Source organism: Artemia sp. Qi Xiang Cuo, chromosome 14 (genome assembly GCF_049724085.1).
Source record: "Artemia sp. Qi Xiang Cuo chromosome 14, ASM4972408v1, whole genome shotgun sequence".
NCBI lineage: Eukaryota > Metazoa > Arthropoda > Branchiopoda > Anostraca > Artemiidae > Artemia > Artemia sp. Qi Xiang Cuo.
The window spans coordinates 12,070,498-12,088,344 of NC_142807.1; the positions used below are offsets into that span (position 1 = coordinate 12,070,498).

The following is a 17,847-nucleotide window of genomic DNA, read 5'->3' on the forward strand; positions in this document are numbered from 1 at the left end:
CTACTCAACCTATTCAATCAAATTATTGTATTTATTAATGGAACATTGGTGAGCACTATCAATAATTTATCTAACTATGCAAGCTACATACAATTTATGATATTGACGCCAAAGGACTACAAGGAGTTGAGAGGAAAATCATTGGGCTATGAATATCGATCAGGTGGTGATACTGACGGTGAGTTGACTACTGCAGTGACCCAGGAGTATCATCTAGTTGGAAAATTAAATCATGAGATATTCAATATATCCCAATGGCTACCCCCCAATTTAAAGATTGACATAAAGCTACAGATGGCCCCATCGAATTTCATTTTGAGAAAAACACTTCCTGCAGAACCCGATGCAAATATTATTATCACATCGGTAATTCTCCACGTCCAAAAACAACAAGTTATGAGCTCTGTTGCATTGGCAGCGGAAAAACTAAGAACCAATGGTAACAAAACTAAACTTCTTGTCCCTCATACGATCACTAATCAACATCACATTGCCACTGGCTCTCGTAGCTATAGCGATTCATCATTTATCAATCGAGAAATCCCATCATAATTGGCTTTAGATTTTTTGAAAAGTAGTAGTGTTGTTGTATTCTGGATTGATTTCCCCCATAATTCTTATTTCTTTGGTCTGTGTAGTCTCTTATTCCAAGCAACTTGTATTCCACTGTAAACTCTATCGTTCTACAAAAAATCATATAGAAATCTGAGCAAGTTGATCCTAAGCTGCTTATAACATGGCTCACAGCTACTAGAAAAAGGATCAATCAATTTTATGTTTGCAAACAGAACTCGGAGTCTTGTTTTGGACTTGCCAGGGACTCAGGATATGAGCATAGTACGAACAGGGAATGTACGTTTAGAGTGTACATTTGCCAATAATCTGACTGAGAGTATCACGCTAATATCACTAAGTCAATTTGAAACCTATTGGGAAATCACACCCGACGGCAGGGTTCTACTAGACCTAGCACCATGAACACAAACTAAAAAATCAACATATTTAGTATGGATCCATACATGTCCCAGTACAAGTCCTATTGCATACCTTCGGACTTCATTGAAAAAATTCCAAGTGTTAGCAATACCCTAATCATTGTTAATAGCAGTTCATCGACTTTGAAGACCGGTCATTGGCTATGCATCTTTCAAACAGGGAAGAATATTGAATTTTTTGATCCTCTTGGCCTATCGTATAAATTCTACGCTCCATACATCAGCAACTTTATTGAAAGCAGGGGGAAAACCATTATTCAAAATCTACGAAGAGTACAGGATTTAACGACTAAGACATGTGGATTTCATGCACTACTCTTTTTCATGTTCAGATGTCGTGGCTACACCTACAAGCAGTTTCTCGACATATACTTTGAATTACCTCAATTTAACAAATTTATAGTTGATAATATACTTACAAGTTTATTTAATATTGATTTTAGTGCCCTAAGAATAAAATTTTATAAAGATGTATGTGAAATTGTTTATTAATAAAAATTTATATACATGATAAAACGACTTTTCTACTCTTTAGATTTCATCCACTACTAGGTATTTGTCGACAACAACTAGTGCAGGTAGATTATCTGAATTCACAGTGTACTGATCCTGATGTACTGCAATGTCAAGGTCACATTTTCTACAGTAGAGTGTGACTTCACTCTTGTAGTATCTCTTTGTATAGTCAATGATACTATTCTCATTCATTCTATAGAATTCACATGTTTCAACCTGCCTATTTGAAGCAATTTAACCAACAGTGTCATCAAGAGTAGAATCACATTCAGTCACAGCCAAATAAAAATCACTGTGCTTATAATCATAAAACACATTGTATTAACAACGATGACTAAGAAAACATATTATCTTGTTGTTCCAACAGTTGAATCGTTGACCCGGCTCTTCCTCACAGAACAATCTAAAACCGCGACAATACAAATCTCGTAGCAATAAACTAAAATCACGTTTAGGATTCTTTCCAGTCATACCGGGATATGTGTTCTAGCACTGATTAAATTTATCATAATGACAATTGGAGCATAGGTGGCCTCTAGGATGAGAGTCACACACCTCTTCAAGACAGGAATTACAACCTTTAATTTGTACAGCATATCCTCTATGCAATTTACACGGGTTGCATAATCTACACTTTTCATCATACTCATCAATCATTGTGCAATTCTCACATGATGATGACCAGCTGCCCAGTGTGTACATACATAACGGACATGTATGGAACATTTTGTCATGTGTTGACACTCTCACTACCACAATGAAACTGAGCTAGGAACAACAAAAATTGTCTGAAATAGAGAGAGAGAGGAGTAAATCATCCTTGAGAACCATCTTTCTCACGAAAGAAGTCCTAAATTTCGGAACTAATGTTTAAAAGTATATCCACAATATCATTTTGCCGTGTCGTGATCAATATATCAATAAATCGTGTAAATACATTTGGACCACGATGTAGAAGCTTAATACAATAATGTAGTGATGAAGAATCAGTTTTTATTATATCGACAAGCATTCCGCGAGAAAATATATTCATTTGAATAGACAACTCTATAAAACCATCATCTATAATCAAACGTTTTTCCACAAGAACCAGATTCATCATGATTCGGTCTTTTTCGAATCTATCCATTTCTTAAAGTCCTAACTCTCTCACAACCAACTTCAGACTAACCAGAATTTCTTTTTGTACTCTAGAAAATATACGCTAGTCTACTATAGAAAGAAAAAAATACCATTGATTTAGAAACATTTTTATTGAACATAATTACAATAATAATATTCACTGATCCATTTTGTTCTCATCAATATATTTCGATAGGACATCTAATGCTGACCGAAGTTTATTTATATGGAGAATATTCACTTTTCCAGCAAAACATAGTTGCTCCTCCTGCTTAAACTTGCTTAATGATATCACGTATCTAGCATACATACTATCCCATTCAAGGCATAGTCTACAGCCAGCGGTTATTTCAACAGCTACATTGGGTACTCGTATATCGTTGCTACTGCTGCTGTCGGTTCCATCATTAATCTCCAATAATGTAAATGCACCACTCATTTTTTCTCCACTAATATCCTCTCAAATAAACTATTCTCTCTCTGAATTCAGTTCTCTTACTATTATTAACTACAATGAAAACTACTCTTTATATCTGAATACAATTACTATTCAAGTTACTGTATATGGAGTAACCACCGCTCTCTCTCTGATTGACCCCAAAAAAAATGGGTGTTACCTTAGAAACACGTCTGGTAAGGCATGTACCGTTCGTAGTAATAGGTGACTGACCCTGGTAAGTCATATTACGCAATCACTCGTGAAACCTTTATATAACTTACTACTTACGTAATAATTTCGTTCGTTTTAAGTTTTAATGTTGCTCCTTACTTTCAGTTGAAAATCTAGCCCCACCTCCACGGAGAAATCCCCCTGCCCCAGAAACATCCTCTAAACAAGTCAATCCCGGTTAAAATGTATCCTGGACAATTATCCTTAACAACTCCACCCGTAAAATTGAGAAGGAAAATTGAAAGCAAGACACATAAAAAGAATTTTGTATAGGAATTCTGGCAACTTCCCCTAGCGTATAATTTCCCCTGACAAGTTCTCCACATGGAAACATCCCTCCCCATGGAAAATTCCCCTCTAAAAAAAACAGTAGAAAATATGTCCCCAACCCCACCAGAAAATGTATGCATATTTCCCCAAAACAAATACTATACGTAAGCAATGGGCAAATTTTGTAACTTCAAGACCTTTCCCCTGGGGCTTTGGGGGGGGGGTCATATTATACCTAAAGGCATAGTTGTCGGGCCTTTAAACTATGATGAACAAAATGGCTATCTCAGAATTTTGATTAGACGATTTTGGGAAAAAAGGCGGGGGAGGGGGCCTAGTTGCCCTGTAATTTTTCTGGTCCATTAAAAGGGCACTAGAACTTTTCATTTACGTTTAAATGAGCCCTCTCACGATGTTCTAGGACCAATGGGCCAATAAGATCACTCCTGGAAAAAACAACAACAACAACAAAAACAAACGAACAAATAAACACGTATTCCTGACCCTTCTTCTGGTAAAAAAAAAAAAAAAAAAATCCGCATTTTTGCAGATAGGAACTTGAAACCACTGCATTAGAATTTTCTGACACGCTGAATCTGATGGTGTGATTTTCATTTAGATATAATGATTTTTAAGCGTTTTTCCTCTTTTTTTTTGAAAATCAGGCAGATTTTCTCAGGCTCGTCTTCTTTGAGGGGTAAAACAACTTAACAAAACTTAAATATTTGAAATCGGTATAATAATCGGATTCTTTTTATATATCCATGGGTATCGAAATTCCGTCTTTTAGAGTTTCGGTTACTATTGAGCCGGGTCGCTCTTTACTTACAGTTCGTTATCACGAACTCTTTGATATTGGAATTGAAATGCTAAAACAATTGAATTATTCCTGGGGCTGATCTCCTTACCCCTACTGACTTCTATGACTAAACTACAACCAATTTGACTTATCAAACAGTTCGTGGTAAAGAACTTTAAGTAAGGAGCGACCCGGCTCAATGGTAACCGAAACTCTAGAAAACGGTATTTTGATACAAATAGATACATCAAAAGAATCAGATTTTAATGCTGATTTCAAATATATAAGTTTCATCAAGTTTAATTCTACCCATCAGAAGTTAGGCGCCTGAGAAAATTTGGCTGATTTTCGAAAAAAGGGAAAAAGACCCCCTAAAAATTATAGAACCTTAATGAAAATCACACCATCATATTCCGCGTATCAGAGAACCTTACTGTAGAGGTTTCAAGCACCTATCTACAAAAATGTGGAATTTTGCATTTTTTGCCAGAAGAAAGATCACGGATGCGTGTTTATTTGTTTGTTTTTTTTTCCAGGGGTGATCGTATCGACCCAGTTGTCCTAGAATATCGTGGTAGGGCTCATTCTAACGGAAATTAAAAGTTCTAGTGCCCTTTTTAAGTGACCAAAAAGATGGAGGGCAACTAGGCCCCATCCCACGCTCATTTTTTTCCCAAAGTCACCCGAATGAACTTTACCCAATGTTAACATATAGTATTGGTTATTTGGAAGTATACAGACGTTTTCAGGGGAGATTTTTCCTGGTAGTGGGGGGCGGGGTGGGTGGGTCGGGGGTTATTTGGGAGGATTTTTCCAGGAAGGAAGTTTTCATGGGGGAAGGGACATTGCTATGAAGGGGACACCGGACTTCCCAGCATTATTTAAAAAATAATTAGAAATTTAATATAAAAAAACAAGTATTTCAACTGCAACAGCAGCAACATCGAAACTTTAAACGAACAGAAAATATTACATATATGATTGGGTTCACCCCGTAGTCAATACCTCGCTCTTTAAGCCAAAGATTTTTTAGTACTTTCATAAGAGCTATTTATTCTAATTAACGTGATTAAGCCTTTGTGATTAAGCGGTCATTTTTAAAGAATTGGAACAAAATTTGAGCTTTCGCTTAAAGAGCAAGGTATTGACTAGGGGGCGAACCCCCTAATAAACATATTAAAAATATATGAATATAGAAGTTCGTTACGTAAGTTAATTCGTGAGTTACGTTTATTTATTACTAATAAAAACGTTCGTAAACAAAATTAAACAAGTTTCGAGAAAGCCATTTACCGAAATAAAAGTGAATTAAAATGAAAATTTTGTTTTAATTATTCATGTACTGTGAGCCAAGATCAAAACCTGCATTTATTCAAAAACGTTCAAAAATTAAATAAAAAAAAAACAAGTTTTTTAAACTGAAAGTAAGGAGCGACATTAAAACTTAAAACGAACATAAATTATTCCGTGTATGAAAGGGGATGTCCCCTCCTCAACGCCCCGCTCTTTACGCTAAAGTTTGACTCTCTCACAACTTTATTTTTTAAAACAATAAAAAACTTTAGCGTAAAGAGCGAGGCGTTGAGGAGGGGACAGCCCCTTTCATATACGGAATAATTTCTGTTCGTTTTAAGTTTTAATGTCGCTCCCTACTTTCACTTTAAAAAACTTGTTTTTTTTTATTTAATCTAGCTAAAGTACGAGCTAAAGCGTCAATGATGCAGTAGTTTTTAGACTTTTACAGTTAGGGAAGGAGGCAGTGCCCAAACTTTTGTTTGTAGTGATTTTTGTTCGTTTTAAGCTTGATTTGCATATTTAATTTCTGTTTTACTCGTTTTAAGATTTATTTATTTATATTAGTGCCTGTTGTATGTTTGTTTGCTATAATTGTTTATTTAATTTCTGTTCGTTTTGGGTCTGATTTATGCTTCAATAGCAAAAGAGTTTTTGTTCGTTTTAAGCTTTATTTGCATATTCGATTTAAACTTTACTCGTTTGAAGATTTATTTATTCATTTATATTAGTGCCTGTTGTATATTTTGTTACTATGATTGTTTATTTAATTTCTGTTCGTTTTTGGTTTCTGGTTGTTTTGAGTTTGAGTTAATGTAGGTCTTTATTCCTTCTGATCTTAAGTTGAATATGGCCTTTTAAATTTCTTTGAAAAACTTGTTTTTTGGAAAGTTTTTTAAAGTTAATATCTGTTCGTTTTTGATTGCCAAAGGTTCAAGTTTTTCAAAATTCCCTATTCCAAAATATTTTGTTATTCAAAAATAAAACTATATGTATCTTGAACAGTCTTGGCAAGAACTAATAAAATTAAACTGAATATTTGATATATAATGATATTAATTGCTGAAAACTCATCAGATCAAAGTCTTATTTCACTGCTATTTTCATTTTAGTTTAAATTTTCATGTAATGCAATTCGTTTTAATGAAGCGCCAAATACGCAGTAGGCTTTTTGCTTTTACCGTTAGGGAAACGGACAGTAGCCAAACTCTTGTTTGTAGTGAAAACTATAGGTGTCTTGAACAATCTTGGAAAGAGTAATAGAATGAAACTGAATTTCCAGGATTTTTCGAAAAACATCCTGAAAATTTTTTTTTGGTGGGGCAGGGGGTAGGGCCATGGATGGAGGGCCAGGGGTTAGCTCCCATTGGATATGCAATACCATATTGTTAATTATTTTGTTTGTTTGTTGTTGTTGTGTTTTTTTCTGGGGGGGGGGGGTAGGGCCATTGAAAGAGGGCCAGGGGTCAGCTTCCATAAAGTTTGGAATAAAATATCGCTAAAAAGCTTTTGTTTGGGTCGGAGTCCGAACCATGGAGGGATGTCCTTGGGCCACCTCCCATGATTGAGAATATTAGGGAATGTGAAGGACCTCTGTTTTTCACTTTTTTATATTAAAAACAAGGGTGAATTAATTAAAAAAAAAATTGTCTGTTCAAAGTAAAGAACGAAATTTAAACTTAAAACGAGCAACAGTTTTAAAGTTACCTAATTATTTTTTTCTCCAAATCATTAGGGGGCAACTAACCACCTTCCCCTAAACGACGCCACTGTAAGGACTATTGATGATCTTTGAATTGCGTGGCCAAATTGAATATCTCAGGAAGCATTTTGCGAAAAGAATGAAAGTGGAGTTGATTTTTAGTTTATCAGGTAAGAATCTCCCAGAAGGATGCAATGTAGAGGATGGGGAGGAGAGCAACAGTGTTGTACTGGGTTACCAGATAAAGGCTATTGAAACAAAGCTTAGCATGAATGGAAGCACACAAAACTGACATGCGGCGTTTCATGCCTTCTTTTAGGAGATAACGATTGTTGGGACTTGTATTTCGAATGGGAATACCAAGATAAACGATTTGGTTAGATGTGTATATTTTTAAATTCTCTTGTACAATTTCATCAGAAATTTGGCCTTCCCAATTAAAAAGCACTACGTCGGACTTTTCAACATTAAATTCAAGTCCAGATTTAAAGTATTCTGTTTGCAGTTTTTGGAAAGTTTCAGAAATTTTGTCCGAAGTTCGGTTGAGGGTAAAAATGTCATCAGCTTAAGTGGCTAAGGAGACATTTTGATAATAGAAAGAACGCAAGACATCTCACACTGGTCTTGAGCTTCTAGGAGCTAATTGAATTAATAAGGTGAGGCGATGGCTTCTTTACTAGCTCATGTCTTAACTGGTACAGTTCTATTCAGTGGCTTTGCCATTTCATCTTGTTTAAGAAAGATTTTAAGTCGGATTGGCAGCTTCACATACATCTCTACTTGAGATCTGATGATAGCCGGATTTACTCCTCTCTTAGCAGCCCTTAAAAGCATAAAGGGGTGGACCAGGGAATCAAAGGCATGTCGAAAATTATGACTCGCCAAGGTGAGTGAACTACTTATACAAAAAGCCTTAGTAGTACAGTAATAATACGAAAAAAAAATGCCCGAACCAGGAACAAATTGATAACGTAATGCTTCCTTCGCCATCCGGACCAGAAAAAAGCGCTGAACAACATATCCAAAATCCCTATATCTAACCTTTTGCAAAATTTGTTTTTTTTTTCGCTATTTTTGTTACATTAATTTTTATTTTTCATGAAAAGATGAAGTGTCACGAAATGAGTGGTTGATACGTCTATCTGTATCAAGATTGAGAGCTGAAACCGTCTCTGACGTTAGTTTCTCTTATAAACGTCAAATAATATGAAAAAATCCATTTTTATTAAAAAAAGCAAAATTTTTCTATTTTTGGCAATAAAAACTGGTGGTACACCCAAGAGATGACTAAATTTCCTAGTCGTCACTCAAAAATGTTTCAGATGTTTAGTGAGCAAGGACACAAGATTAGAAGGTCAGATCGGTGCTGGGCCGTCCTCTCAGCAGACTTACTTATTGAACAAGAGTACATGCGAAGCCTAAAGACATCGGGAGGGCTCACTTGTGGTGGTGGCATTACTGAAGAACAGAGAGCGATTTGGGTCCTATCGAGGCCGTTGTGTCTTGAGGTTAATCGCTTAATGCAGAACCTGGCAAATATTGGCTAGCCTACAAGCGAGCAGCATTGTGACTTGAGTCTTATCAGACACACTCGTGACTGGGAAGATACTGCGAAGTTGGTAGATTTCTCCGAAGTGTCATCCCCATTCAAAGGCAATGTACAACTGAGAAACGTTGCAAATGGAGTAACTTCATCTCCAGGCGTGAACGTTGACGAAGCCGAATCAGCTGGGAAGAAAACCTTAGACAAGATGTCAGAAAAGACCTTGAAGGAACACGTCTTTAAAAAGAAAGACCAAGTGACTCTGATGACCACAAGAAAGTCAGGCTCTTCTGAAGTGGCGCATATCGTCCCGGTGCTACTTTTTCAGAGGCTCATTATCGTTGCCCATAGGTCTAGTCTCTAGGAAGATTATTTCAAGTTTGAGCTCTGTACCATTCCTCCTGCTCTTTTCGAAAGAAACGGATTCATGCGAAAGGCCAACAAGCCTGAGACAGCAAAAGCAGTCTATGAGTCATGTGAGTTTGATGCTCAGTCCCCAAGACCGGTGGGAATTACCAGCTTCGTCTTAGACAGGGGCGCCCTTCTCCATCGGATCCCATGAAAGGTCACTTCCACATACAAGGCTATCATGTTTTCGTACATTCATTACGTCGAAAAAAAGTATCCCCGTGCAGTTGTCGTATTCGACGGATACGACGGCGGTCCGTCAATCAAAGATGCAACCCATTTGCGTCGAGCTGGATCTGTCGGCCACGAAGTGTTATTTACCGAAAACATGAATCTTTGCATGAAGAAAGAGGAGTTTCTTTCATGTAAGGAGAACAAATCGCGTTTTCTGAAGATTTTTGGAAACGCTCTGGTAGCCAGCGGTTGCGATGTATACCACTCTGAAGGAGATGCTGATCTAGACATAGTGAAGAAGGCTACGGAAACTACAGTCCATAGCGACACCATTGCGGTTGCTTATGACCCAGATGATTTCTTCCTCCTCATGTGCAAAATAAACACTAACTCAAACCAACTTTAAATGTAACTGGGGGTAGGATTTTGAATTGAATGATCAGCTTGGGATAATTGTCATGTAAAAGACAAGCTATGGTCAGAAGTTTTACTGCTAATTCCGTTCTATGACGCCATACTGGGTTGAGACATAAGATCGTACCATTATGGCATCGGAAAAGGAAAAGCTCTTAAGCTATTGTTATTCAGCTCGAGTTTCAGAGACGCCAGTACACTGTTTACCAAAAAATCTGCATCTCATGATGAGATAGCTGCAGCTGGAGAGAAAGCTTTGCTGATACTCTACAACTGCCAGGATCTGCCAAGTCTTGAAACTGCCAGGAACCAAGTTTTCCAGAGGAAAGTTAATACTGCCACCTCATTCGTACACCCACAAGAGCTGCCTCCGACTAAGATGGCAGCGAAGTATCATTCGTTCCGAGTGTAGAGTCAGGTTCAGATTTGGCTAGGGAACAGAGTTGACCCCCTAAGCTGGGGATGGAATCTTCAAGGTAACGAAGTCTTAGAGCCAAAGTGACGGATCTCCCCGCTGCTCCTCCTCATCTTCTAAAGACAGTGAAGTGTTCTTGCCGAGCTGATGGTTGCGAAAGTGAGAGATGCTCCTGCAAGAAAAATGGACTGGAATGCACCATAGCTTGTCGAGTGTGCAGAGGAGTTTCGTACAACAACGCGAAGTGTCAAGAAGATGAAATTTCTGAGGATTAGCTTTAAGCCTGTGATTTAATTTTCCCTGTGATTTTTGTTCATTTGATCAATCAGATGTGCAATTTTCTTTCGTTTTATTACAAATAATTTTTACTACTTCGTTTTATATAGTTATGAAGGTGGATGGATTTTTATCTCAAATGCCTGCGAAGAGCAAGGTTTTTGGGGTAGGGTGGGGAGAATGGCATTAAAAAGATCTTAAAGTATCTCAGAAAACCTAGTTTGTCAATTCAAAACTGATCTAGAAACTTCTATCGAACGCTCGTTTTTTTTTACCCAAACGTTAAAATTTGTTCATTTTTGTTCAAAAACAGAGTATTTCTGATTTATTTTGTAACATTTCGGAGAAACTAACATAAGATATCGTTTCAGCTTTTAAATCTGATACAGAAAGACCTATCAAACACCAGTTTCGTGATATTTCATTTTTTTTTCCAAAAAAATTAATAAACAAAAATTGCGAAAAAACAAATTTCGCAATGAGTTAGAGATGGCGATTTTGGACATGTTCTTCAGCGATTTTTTCTGGTCTGGATAGTGAAGAAAGCAATATTTTATGAATTTGTTCCCGGTCAAACCTTATTATTCCTGTACTACAAGCAGAGCATTAGCAACAACCGCAAGACTGTTGGTACAACCATTGTCATTTTGAAAGCTAAATCGATGAAGACATGTTTTTTTTGGCTGTTTTTTCATGCAAAGTAATAATTTCTTTTTTTTTTTAACTTCGTTCGGTCAAAGCAAGAGCCGCTTCCTATACAACAGTGATGAAAATAGTTCTTTAACATTTTTTTTTCTAAACAGAAGCAAGTACAATGGTGATGTCGAGTGTTGAGAATAAGTAATTAATAAATAGTAATTAGTAATTAAAATAAGTAATTAGGAGAGGGAAAAGTCATTTATGAACACAACAAACTATGCTTGATACCAAACATTACCTATCACATTTCGGAGTGCACAACGTTGTAGCTACTGAGTGCTTTGAATGTCCTTATTGACCTAGCTAAAAAAAAAGAACGACGAAGGGGATGAAAGATCACATTCCTGATAGACCTGTATTAATGATAAAACGGGCTGTTCGCAACAAAACAAATCTTAAAGGTAAAAAATTGAGTATTTCAGAAACAGAGTAAACAGCAAAAATAGATAAAATGGTGCATTCACAAGATTCTGCATGATAGCGGAAATAAATGTCATTCGGGGATTCTAAGGTATACTAGATATCTGTCAATACATCTATAAAGGAGAATGAAGAGAGTTGCTAATTATTTAGGATCAGTAAGTGTTTCAGAAAGAAACTTTGGATCCTAACAAAAAGCAGAGATAGTATTGTCTATCTGGGAGTAGACAGAATCCCCAGTCGGAAACCCTGGCCTTTAAAACCATCTGGAATATTTTTTTTTTGAAATACCGACTTAAAGAAAGTTACGAAATAATTAACTTTATAATAACGACAATAATATTTAGCCAAAATTTGCTTTGAACAATTTCGTTTCTAACCTTGATTTGAGAAACTCTTTCAAGAGCATCTACGGTCACCGAACAGCCGAAGTCACTAATTTTGCAGATTTTCTGACTGTTAACCAATACGTTCGCTGGTTTAATATCAAGGTGTAAAATTCCATTTGAATGAATGTATTCTAGTCCACTGGATATCTGCTCAGCAAATCTGAAAAAAAATTAATGGTGTACCAATAGCGAAAATTAAGTAACAACCTGTAAATTATAGGTTTATTAAAAGTTTGCCATTAATTTCTTTCACAGTATAATAAAGATCAACTCAACAAATATATGCTACATTACCGTAGCTTGCTAGAGATTAAAAAGCAACTAAAAAAAATAAATAAAAATAAATAAATAAAATCCATGAGATAAAACGACGATTTATAAAAACTGAAAAGTATATAAATTTATCTTCTCGTAATTTTAGTTTTAAATGTTTTATTTGCAAGGTTTTAGCCTTAAATTTGCAAGTTGTTGTGCATTTTATGTTTTAAATGTACTTTATTTGTTTCAGTGCAGAACACAGATCAACACTGGTTTAAAAATCTAATGTTGTGTTCGCTATTATTTAGTCTTATGCTATTATTTATATAAAATTCATAGATTTTTCTTTTTTGTGAAGACTGGCCAATTCCATCTTAAAAGTTATCATCACCGATCTTGTTATCAGAGGTATGCTATAGCGTTGCCTATAGTAAAGGCCACAAGGCTTCAATATTTTACTTTGTCTTATTTTTTCTCCTTAGGCACATCATATGGAAAGAATGGTCGTACAAACTTCGAAGGGATTCATTAGATTGGAAATCAGAAGTTCTAGTACCCTTTTTTGAACCAAAAGTGATCGGAGGGCAACTAGCCCCCTCCTCCACAACCTTTTTTCCCCAAACGTATTTGATCAAAATTTTGAAATAGCTACTTTTTCAAATAGTCCATAAACCTTTTAGCGAAAACTCCACAGTCGAAAGAACCCTCCAGAGCCAGAGGCTAAATATTATAAATTATACCCCGGAGGTATTTAAGGCTCCTACAGAAGGGGTGGTCGTATAAAATTTGAAGGAGTCTTGTTTGGTCGGAAATTAAAATCTCTAGTTCCCTTTTTAAGAATCAAAAGTGATCAGAGGACATCTAGTCTCCACAGCCCCTCTTTTCGCCAAATACATCCGATCAAAATTTTGAGATAGCTGTTTGTTCAAAATAATCCTATTATCAGATGAATATGGCTTCGAGGCTGAAACAACTCCCCAGAACCCGAGAGCAAGGGTTGTAGGCTATGGCCATGGGTAATATTAGTTTTTAATGGGAGCGGTGGCTGTTAATTTTTTTTTTTGGGGGGGAGGGCTCAGTTGATCGGATATTGACAGTTCTAGTTCCCTTTTTAAGAGTCAAAAGTAATAAGAGGACGAATTGCCCCCCCCCACGCCTCCTTTTTCCAAAATGCATCTGATAAAAAATTTTGAGATAGCTATTTTGTTCAAAATTGTCCAAAAATAATATAACTATGGCCCCGGGACTGAGATAACGCGCTGAGCTTGGGGGCAAGGGTTTGTAAGTAGAGTCGAAGGGCATATTAGGTTTTTTATGGAAAGAGGGTCGTAAAAGCTTTGGAGAAGGCTCGTTAAATTAGAAATTGAAAGTTGTAATTCCCATTTTAAGAGTCAAAAGTAATCGGATGGTACTCCTCCTCACGCCCTTTTTTTTCGCAAATACACCCGATCAAATTTATTAGATTTCCTTTTCGTTCAAAATCATCCAAACATAATATAACAGTGCTTCCGGGGTTGACATGACCTCCAGAGACCAGGGGCAAGATTTGTAAGTTATGCCCGGGGGCCACATAAGATTATTGTGGAAGGGGCGGCCTTACAAACTTTGGAAGAGGCTCAATTTGATTGGAAATTGAAAGTTTCAGTTCCCTTTTTTAAAATAAAAGTTGATCGGAGGGCAGCTAGTCTCCCCATGCCCTCTTTTCCTCAAATATATCCGATCAAAATTTTTAGATAGTCATTTCTTCCAAAATAATCAAGAGATAATAAAACAGTGCCTCCAGGGTCAACACATCCCCCCCCCCCCAGAGCCTGGAAGCAAGGGCTGAAAGTTATGCCCCAAGGGGCATATGAGGTTTTCGTGGAAGAGATGATCCTATTAACTTTGGAAAAGACTCACTAGTAGAAAGGAGGGTACCAGCCCCAGACGACACCACTGCTGCCATCTACAATTGAGTCTAACGCCGACAGTACATAATTTATGCATATTTTTATGGTTTTGTCACTGAGAATGAAAAAGCAGGATTTTTCTCACTTTGATGTATTTCCATGTTCGATTTATTTGTTGTTTGTCCAGGTGTAATGACACTGGGGGTGATTTACATAATCGCTACGGGGAATGTATTGATCTAGGACTCGAGGGGGAAGTGAATTTCCGAGAACTTGATTTACATAATCACTGGGGGGAATGTTTTGATCCAGGAACGGGAAACAGGATCACGTGTCTCCTTCTAAGCCAATCAGAGGGACGGTTACATCTCAGTCTAGGCCAATCAGGGAGTCGGTTACATATGGTTTCCCATGACATTACAATTCGCCCTTGAGATTTCTTATATAACGGACATGCGTTGTGATTAAATATTTGGAAAGTTTCAAGTAGGGGGTTGGGGGGAGGGGGGTACTAATTTTCCTTCTGTAAAAAAGGGAAAAATTATTTCAATACTAAATTTTTTCTCTTCTTTAAGGCAAATTATGAAAAATGTATGGCCCCTCCACCTGAAAAAAGAGCAATGGTAAATAATAAAACCCCTGCGAAGGTGACAGTTGTGCAGTATGGTAACTGGCCGAGGCCCTACAGACAAGTGTTGCCTGCCCAATTCCCATCCACGCAGGCTCCAACGCAGCCTGGTAGAAAATTAAAGAGAGAGTGGATGGCTGCTCATAACGTCACTGCTGCACAAGATTGTGAGGTCGCACCCTATCAAGCGTTTTCAGGCCCGTCACGACCAATGCAAGGCAAGAATGTGGCCCCTACAGCCCTCAACATGCAAGCTGACAAATCTAAATGTAAGTTTCTATATTTTAATTTCCGCTAAAGATTTTTTCTCCCAAAAGAAATATAACGCTCTCCTTTTGAACTGTTTAATTATTGAATCAAGTCAAGTGCATGCATTCTGCCTACGAAATTCTCGTGAGGTAGGTTAGTGAAGCCAAAAAAGGCACTATATTATGGTCATAATTTCCAATTTTAAGTAGAAAATTCTTTGTGATATTGTTTCTCAAGTAGAAACTGCTTTGTTGACGAATGGTTCACTTTGCCACTAAATATATCATAAAAACAACTTTCTATTTGAATAAGCTGTGTATCAGGACAAGAGATGACCTTAAAGGGATAGACTATCCATTTCAAACCAAGTAAAGACCCAGGTTTTTTTTTCCAAAGCAGATAAAGAGTATTAATATGAAATTTTTGGAGGTTGGTTGAACAAAATCAAAACCTTCTATGTCATCTTTTAGACGGTATTAAGTTGGAACTTTCAGAATATATATAGAGTATGGAACTAAATGCTACTGCTAAGCGCGTTTTTAAATAATAATCCAATTTTTAAAAATAGGAATGATGTAGATACTTTGAAAATAAGCTATTTTTCTTTTATAGATTACATTGATTCCATATGCTCTGACCCCTCACCAACTGAAGAAAGAAGTACTGAACTCATTGAAGGGGCAATGGAATTTCATGCAATTCACGACAATGAATCGCCAACTATCAATGAATTGCATGGTATCGTTAATTCACTTGAAATACCGTTTAATACTAATGATTTTTTGGCTGATTATTTTAATGTTGATAATAGCACACTTGAGCAGGGGGACATACCTTTGCTAAGTCCAAACACACTACAGCTTTTAGAGGATGTTTACAAATGAATTAACTGGGAACCCCCCCCACCCACTGATAACATACTTTCACTTCAAACAGCTGAAGTGGCTTCCCATAGCCCTATTATTGAGCAATGTGGGGGAGGAGGTGGTGATAATAATATACAACAGCAGGGACAGGAGGTGGAGGAGGGGGGTAGTATCCATGTTACACCATTCCCCGAGTTACAACTATCAAACAAGATTATAAATACAATAGTTGTCTACATTGTAACCTTTGGAGATCCATTTAATTCGCGTTTTTGTGGTAATTTTGTGTTAGATCATGTAGAAATTGTCCATTAATATGTGTATAGAATTTATGAACTGCGAGAAAACCAAATTCAGTTGTGGGGACGACGTATGGTTTCAATTAAGGTTTCTATTGTTTTAAAGGTGTTTTATTTAAATGAGGGAAAAAGTGAGGTTTATCATCATTATGTACACACCGAGATGCGACTGGTCTATCCAAATTTAGAGAATTTTGAGGGTGTTTTTTCAGAGTGGATAGGCCATATTATTAAGCATCTCGAGAATTATAACGAAAATGGGAGCGGGTCTGTAGTTCTTTATGTTGAAAATTTAAGCGTTAATATCTGTAAATTTAAAAAGATTTTATTTTAAGAGGGGGGCACAGGGACACAGGTACAGTTTTAGAATATAATCCAGATTTAGTAGGTTGTCGAGGTGTCCAGCGAATCTGTTTTGGAACAGATCAAAAATGTTTCCTCAAAAAAATGTTTCCTCATATCAGCATTTCAGCATCTAGCAGATGGCGCTACCAAGACGAATTTAGATCACTGGGCTGTACATGGGAAGGAAGGTTTCGATTTTCCCATTGTAGATTTTTCTTATTTAGAGGGAAAATACCCAGTAACGCTCAGGTCTATTGATATTTTTGAAAGGGCCAATGCCCATTTAAATATCGGCGTTACTGTGGTTCAGTATGAAACTGCATTTGAAGATGGGGTTCGCTCTAAAAAGAAGGGGGGGTGTTCCCAGTATGAGGTCCGTCGATTGAATTGGTTAAACACTGGGTATGGCTGTTGTACACACCACCTAGAGACCCCAATTCAATTGACCATTTTAACCCAATTATAGACATCAGTAGAGTTCTGGGGGGTAGTAGGGATCTAGGGGTACATTTCTACTGTCCAACATGTCTGTCGCAATTTCGTAGCAATTTAAAGCTACGGGATCATATGAAGCATTGTAGACGGCATGGCTACCAGTCAGTGGAAATGGTTTCAGGGGATAGGGCCATTTTACGCTTTAAAAATCATCAAAACACCCTCCTCCAGAATAATAAAATCTCGTTGGATTGTGATCCGAAGTTAGTGGAAGTGAACGATCTTTGATTTCCAAATCGAATCAAAGAACATCAAGCTATTGCAGTCTCCTACGCCCACGCGCAAAGAGACAGTTCTAACACTATGCAGTTGTTAGAAATAGTTGAAACGTTGGATGAGGGAGAGTGCATGGTCAAGGCACTGACTAAGTTAATTGGCACCGCTAATGGCGCTTTTTCTCGTTTGAGAAATACACATTATCCTATGGTGCTGTCTGCAGAGGATCGTCTCGCGATTAAAAATAATAAAATATGCTGGGTTTGTAAGGGAGAGTTTGAAGAGGGGGATAAGGGGAAAGGGAAAAGAGGGAAAAGAGGGGGGAAGGGGAAAGTCAGAGACCACAATTACTTGGGGCAGGAAATATCCTCTGGGGGTAGTAATTTTAGAGGGGTGGCGAATCAGTCGAGTAACTTAAACGTTAGCCAGCAGTTTTTTATTCCAGTTTTTATTCATAATTCAAATTATGATTTAAAATTTATTTTACCGCCACTGGC

At 37.1% G+C, this 17,847-nt stretch overlaps 1 protein-coding gene across 1 annotated transcript in view; it reads right to left on the reverse strand.

Annotated features, from left to right (window-relative positions):
- LOC148944136 (serine/threonine-protein kinase mos-like) overlaps positions 1 to 17,847 on the reverse strand; it is a 246,452-nt gene that overhangs the window by 79,046 nt on the left and 149,559 nt on the right. Inside the window, exon 3 of the mRNA XM_089099838.1 lies at positions 12,097 to 12,265. Within this exon, the coding sequence (XP_088955964.1) occupies positions 12,097 to 12,265 (169 nt within the window). The remainder of the gene's footprint in view (positions 1 to 12,096; positions 12,266 to 17,847) is intronic.